General features: G+C 36.8%; 1 protein-coding gene across 1 annotated transcript; it reads right to left on the reverse strand.

Moving 5' to 3' along the window:
- Positions 1–3,020: 3,020 nt before the first annotated feature.
- On the reverse strand, positions 3,021–5,005 carry LOC113800017 (uncharacterized). The gene is made up of 2 exons (XM_070137098.1): positions 4,964–5,005; positions 3,021–4,096 (listed from the first exon to the last, which is right to left on the reverse strand). The coding sequence occupies exons 1-2, from the start codon at positions 5,003–5,005 to the stop codon at positions 3,062–3,064; spliced, it is 1,077 nt and encodes a 358-aa protein (XP_069993199.1). The 3' UTR covers positions 3,021–3,061.
- Between the last annotated feature and the right edge of the window lie 1,300 nt (positions 5,006–6,305).

Genomic DNA, 6,305 nt, shown 5'->3' on the forward strand with positions numbered 1-6,305 from the left:
GCTGGGGGTATCGGAAGGAAAGATAATTAAAGGAACTATAGGAAAGAATAACGTCATCTTATATTTTTAAAGAATCATTGATAACATAATTGCCAAATGTTTCAACAAAGAAGGGATAAAATCTGTAATGACCATCACTAATACTATTACATCCCGATCACTTCATTCATCATTTCATCAACATTATTATCAAAATACTGCTCACATAAACATCACTTTTTATTATTGTTCATTATTCGTCATAATGAAATAAAATTAAAACGGCACTTATTCTTTTTACCACTGCTTTACACGCTGGAGTCTCGGGGCTGCTGTCGAATAGTTCCAATAATGATGATCTGGACATTACTGTTAGGAGTAATGGTAATCATCACACAAATTACAAATTTCACTTAGTGTTATATCCAAAATATCATCTGCTTAATAATTATATATTTCCATAATCATAACGGTGAGATAACAATATTTGTGTTCTCGAAACACACACACTCACACACACACACACACACACACACACACACACACACACACACACACACACACACACACACACACACACACACACACACACACACAGCCATATATATATATATATATATATATATATATATATATATATATATATATATATATATATATATATTTATATATATATATATATATATATATATATATATATATATATATATATATATATATATATATATATATTCCTATAAGATAATTCATACTTCACTCGTTTCGCAGCCTGTGATATGTTTTTTTTTTTTTTTCATTCTTTTTTCTATGATAAAATAATTTAGCATGAAAGTAGATAATCTTATGTCATTTTCCCTTTATCATTTTAAGGGAAATCATTAAGACAAGATCCTCACATGAAATCCATTTTGGTGAAACAAATCTAAAATAAAGGCAAACATTCCTTAGAATGTCTACCTTTTTTCATTACATGATTAAAAGACAGCATCTTCCGCCTTTGGTGACCAGTCATCCTGTAGCGCAAACGTCCTAGAATTGAAGGTGAAGCAGACTGACTTGCTTCGCATTACAGGGAGTAGAATGAAATAAGATGAAGCTGATAAAGATGAGAGTAAAAAAAAAGAAAAGAAAAAAAAACCTGCGATATTATTTATGCTAATACTGTTATTGTAAGCAATGTTCCTTCACCACTTACTGTAGAGTAGTGGCTTTAGCAATTTTTGGTATTGTTACCCCAGGCACTGTTGTGATAGATCCATTGATCCATTGCCACAACTCTTACTACATTCGTCTACATGTATGTGAAGCTATCAAAAAGATAAATGCTGTAATACTTTTATTGAAATGTGTGTTTTTTTTCTTTTACTCAAGAAATACCCTTACCCAATACAGTTATTCCTTTGACCGGAAAAAAATACAACTACAACATAATTGCAAATTGTCAATTAATTTTAATTTCCTTTTTTATTAAAATAAATATATGTACACATTATTGATACATTATCAATGAGAAACATTGTCTTGTCTGCCATGTGAAATATGAGAGCCAAGGTCGAGAGAGAACAGTTCTTATCGTATATCAACATCTGCGTCTTATTACTAGCTGATGTGTTGGAATCAGCCTTACAAGTACTTCATGAACAATATTCGTCCATTTAGTTTTATAGGTATTCCATCACTTACTTCCCCCCAAAAAAACATATATACCAGTTTACAATAATAATATTAATAATAAAAAAAATCTCGTTTGCACCCAGAAAAGGCTTCATCAACTCCCCCCCCCCCTTGAAATGACTGCTATAGGACATGATCGTGACACCCCAAGTTATTGTTTCACTGATATGGACGACACATCGTGATCAACATTAGTGCCTCAAGGATTTTAAACCGCTAAATAATGTCCAAACTGAAGTGGGGTAAAATTCACCAGAACCCGGGCACTCTAAAACGTACTATTCCACAAATTTTCCTCAGTGAGACTGGGCTTGTCTCTCAGAGCAGAGCTTTCGCGATCGCATTACTGAACTTGACCATGGAGAATGTAAAGCCAAGGGCCTTAATGCTAAAACAAATATGTATGTAAATTGATGTATTATTTATTGTTCACTAAAAAGTCTGTGCATTATTGGTACATTATTAATAAAAAAAGAACATTGTTTTCTCTGTCCTTTGACGAAATATCAATGCCAGGGATAGAGAGGAGAGTTCATATCGATATCAGCGCTGACCTGCGTTCCTTCTAAAACCAAAATTCAACATGAATACTGCCATAGCATCAAGGAGGGGCTTCGGCTATAGTGTATGTATAAGTTCATAGCCATTATATATGCATTCGAGAAAATGTAAATAGTGAGATATTAAATTCTAAGTTCATGTTCAAATCAGGCCTTCCTCATTTGAGATTATCATTAACACTTACTTTTTCATTGCGTTTTTGTAATCAATCAAATATTAAAGATGTGTCATATTCATGATCTGCAAGATAATTGTGTTCTCTGGGATGATCATAAGTAGTCCCCAGGGTTATAAGAAGAATTATTAACTAGTGAAATTGTGATCGTCATGAAGATAAATGTCGTCATATACATTTAGCTACCTACACAATACTAGTTTCAGTTTCTTTTTTTATATACAAAGTGATCTAGTAAATCCATAGAAATCTATGAATATTTTCAATACTTCAAGAGTGTAATGATTGAATTTACCATACATACACATTTACGTTGTTGAATATTAAGATCTGCACAAGATCTGCAGCGAAGATATGACGGTAGTGAGTATGCATTTCTCGGATTTTAACTAGTGAAATAATTGATAGCGGTATAATAACTAACACGACAGTAAGAGTAATGGTAGTATTAATGATAATTATATGCAAACACAATTCGCGGATACATTATATACAAAATACTGCCTACTGCCTATACTGTTCTGAGTCATATAGTAAGTTTTTGAAAACAACTGCTGATTAGTTCATTTTATTTATCATTACAGAAACAAGCAACAGGTAACAAAACGAATTAAAATTAGATGAAACCTCAATCCTGCTTTTTTGGTATAAAACTCCATTTCCAAAAGGTCTTTAAGATGGAGGACCATAAAGACCATTGCCTGAGCCCCTTCCGCTACCTCCATTACCGCCAAAACCACCACCACCACTTCCGCTGCCTCCAAATCCTCCAGCGCCACCGGAACCGCCTCCAAATCCTCCAGCGCCACCGGAACCGCCTCCAAATCCTCCAGCGCCACCGGAACCGCCTCCAAATCCTCCGGCGCCACCGGAACCGCCTCCAAATCCTCCAGCGCCACCGGAACCGCCTCCAAATCCTCCGGCGCCACCGGAACCGCCTCCAAATCCTCCGGCGCCACCGCCGATTCCTCCCCCAACACCTCCGGAGCCTCCGATAACCTGACCGCCGGCTTCAGCAGCTGCCTGAAGTGCAGTCTGAAGATCCACTCCAATAGGAAGAGTGGGATTTTCTCCCTCTTCGTAGTTGACGAAATATACCTCAGGATTTGAAGGAGGTGCAACTGTCACCTCGATCACGCGCTGGCCTCCGTCACCTCCGCTCTTGTTTAGAACGTAGACAATGTTTTCCTGTTTTGGTGGTGGAACAATGATGGGTTCGGGTCCTGGGCCTTCTTCAGGAATGCGTACGAACAGGATATTGTGATCCACCCTCGGCGGTGGAATACTTGGTGGAGGTCCACTTTCCCCTTGAGGCTGTTCGGGAGCATCGTAAACGAACACATTTCTTGTAACGATGGGAACGACGCACGATCCGTCTACGTGTAGGATCTCTCCTTCTCTGCAGGCTCCCCCGGAACCTCCGCCCCCATAACCTTGTCCAGATGAAGACCCTCCACCGGCGGAGAATGCACTTCCTCCATTGGCGGAAAATCCACCTCCACCGCCGGAGATTCCACTTCCTCCACTGGCGGAAAATCCACCTCCACCGCCGGAAATTCCACTTCCTCCGGAGAATCCTCTGCCTCCGCCACTGGAGGAACCTCCTCCTCCTTGAACACCATGGGAAAATCCTCTTCCAGAGGGCGCTGCTAGATTATATCCTTGAGGAGCAGCGACACACGTAGCGAGCAAAGCCAAGGAAATGATCTGCACAGAATGAAGTCATCCTTAAATTTTTCAATATTAAAATTATAATGAAAATCAATACATTGTATTGTAATATAATCCATTTAAATTCTAACAAAAAATCAAAGATAATGATAACGGTAATTGTTTCCTCTAATGAATGGTATCTCTATATAAGTGTGTGTGTGTGTGTGTGTGTGTGTGTGTGTGTGTGTGTGTGTGTGTTGACTAATTAATCAAATTAAGTAGGAAATCTGTAATAATAAATCCAGTACATCTAAATACAAGGAGCAGTGAGAGTAGCTCTTACTAAGAACTTCATGGTGGAAGAATATACCGACTTGAATTGCACATCATCTTATATACTTCCAGTTCCTCCGCTCTGCGGAATCCCTTTCCCCTTCCATTTCAGACTTTCATACCTGGGTATGAAAATGCAATCGGCAAAAAAGATGATACCTTTAAAATCTAGTATGCACTCGAAAAAAATCGCAAAGACCTATACGCGTGCATATCTGTATATGTAGTAGGGCATACGCATCTTACAGATAAGAAATTGTATAGTTCAAAACCGAATGATTACGTAATGGGAAACTACCAAGGTTACGTTTAGATGGATTGTGTCTATTGTCTATCATTCCAAATCCCTATTTGGAAAGCCCATCCTTTTATAATACATGGCGTGGATCTAAATAATAATTTATGCTGATAATGTCCCATGGTTGTTTGTTATTGAAATTGTAAATGCTAAAATAAAGAAAAAGAAGAACAGAAAATAGTTAAATGAAACGATGTAAGTGCACCATAAATGCAACATTCTTATCCAAGTCATTGTCTCACTTGGTTTCACTTCGACCCATCTCGTCTTTTCTCATTGATTAGTAGAACCATAGTGTAGAACTTTACATCTAGGACAGTCATTTGGTTCATCGTAAACACAATCCAGAAAATAAAGAAATTCACGAAGAATTTCTAATGCGAATGCACAAATCCGTCTTTATCACTGTGATGCATGACAACACAAGCAAGCGAGGGCGCCATGCCGTGAGTATCGGAAGGTTGGTGAGTTAAAGGAACTACAGGAAAGAATAACGTTATATATTTTTAAGAATCCCTAATACCATCATTGTCATGTTTTCGGGAGAGAGAGAAAAAATATATATTACCAATACTATTACATAATTTCAATCGTCATTATCAACCTTATTGTCAAAATGCAGAGCACATAATCATCGCCATAATACCTGTTACCTTTTTTACCCTTCCTCCAGGGAATCCTCTGCCTCCGCCACTGAAGGAACCTCCTCCTTGAACGCCACTGGAAAATCTTCTTCCGGAGAACGCTGCTAGATTATATCCTTAAGGAGCAGCGGAATATTCCTATATACCTTGGAGTCCCGGAGACTGTTGAATGGTTCTAATAATAACTATCTGGATATTACTGTTAGGAGTAATGGTAATCATCGCACACATTAGAAGTATCACATAGTGTTATATTAATAATATCATCTGCTTAATAATGTTTATTCATGTCAATAATTATAATGAGAGATAAGTAAACACTTTTCATATATTGTTTTCTTATTGTGAGATAATTCATACTGAACTCGTTTAGCAACCTTTTTTTCTATAATAGAATGAATTATTTTGACAACAGATACAGTTCTGTCATTTGTACTTCATCATTTTAAGGGGATTGTTAAAAAATATGACTTTTACATGAAATCTATTTAAATCTGAAATAAAAGTAAACCCCATTTGGAATGACCATCTTTTAAAAATACATGGCTCTTAACACCAGCATCTTCCGCCTTTGGTGACCGGTCATCTTAACCTCCTTCCCGCAGCACAGACGCCCCGGTTTCGTTTGTGAAGCAGACTGACTTGTTTTGTAATACAGGAAATAGAATAAAATGAAATGAAACTTGTGCTGATAATCAAATGATAAAAATTGCGATATGTTTACCCTAATACTTTCATCGTCATTGATATTATATCAAAAGTTCTGGTACCATTTCTTTGTTAATTAACAAAACGTACAATAATTCTACATTATTAACAGAAAACATGGTATTGTCTGATAAAATATCAATGCCATAGGCAAGAGGACAGTGTACATCGCTTATTAGCATCTGCGTTTACAAGAAACTTAAAACCAGACAAGATTACGTAATCAATAATGATTATTTTATTGTTTCCTCATTTAAGTATTCGTTCATCAAGGTATTAA

Source organism: Penaeus vannamei, chromosome 22 (assembly GCF_042767895.1).
Source record: "Penaeus vannamei isolate JL-2024 chromosome 22, ASM4276789v1, whole genome shotgun sequence".
In the NCBI taxonomy this organism is placed as follows: Eukaryota; Metazoa; Arthropoda; class Malacostraca; order Decapoda; family Penaeidae; genus Penaeus; species Penaeus vannamei.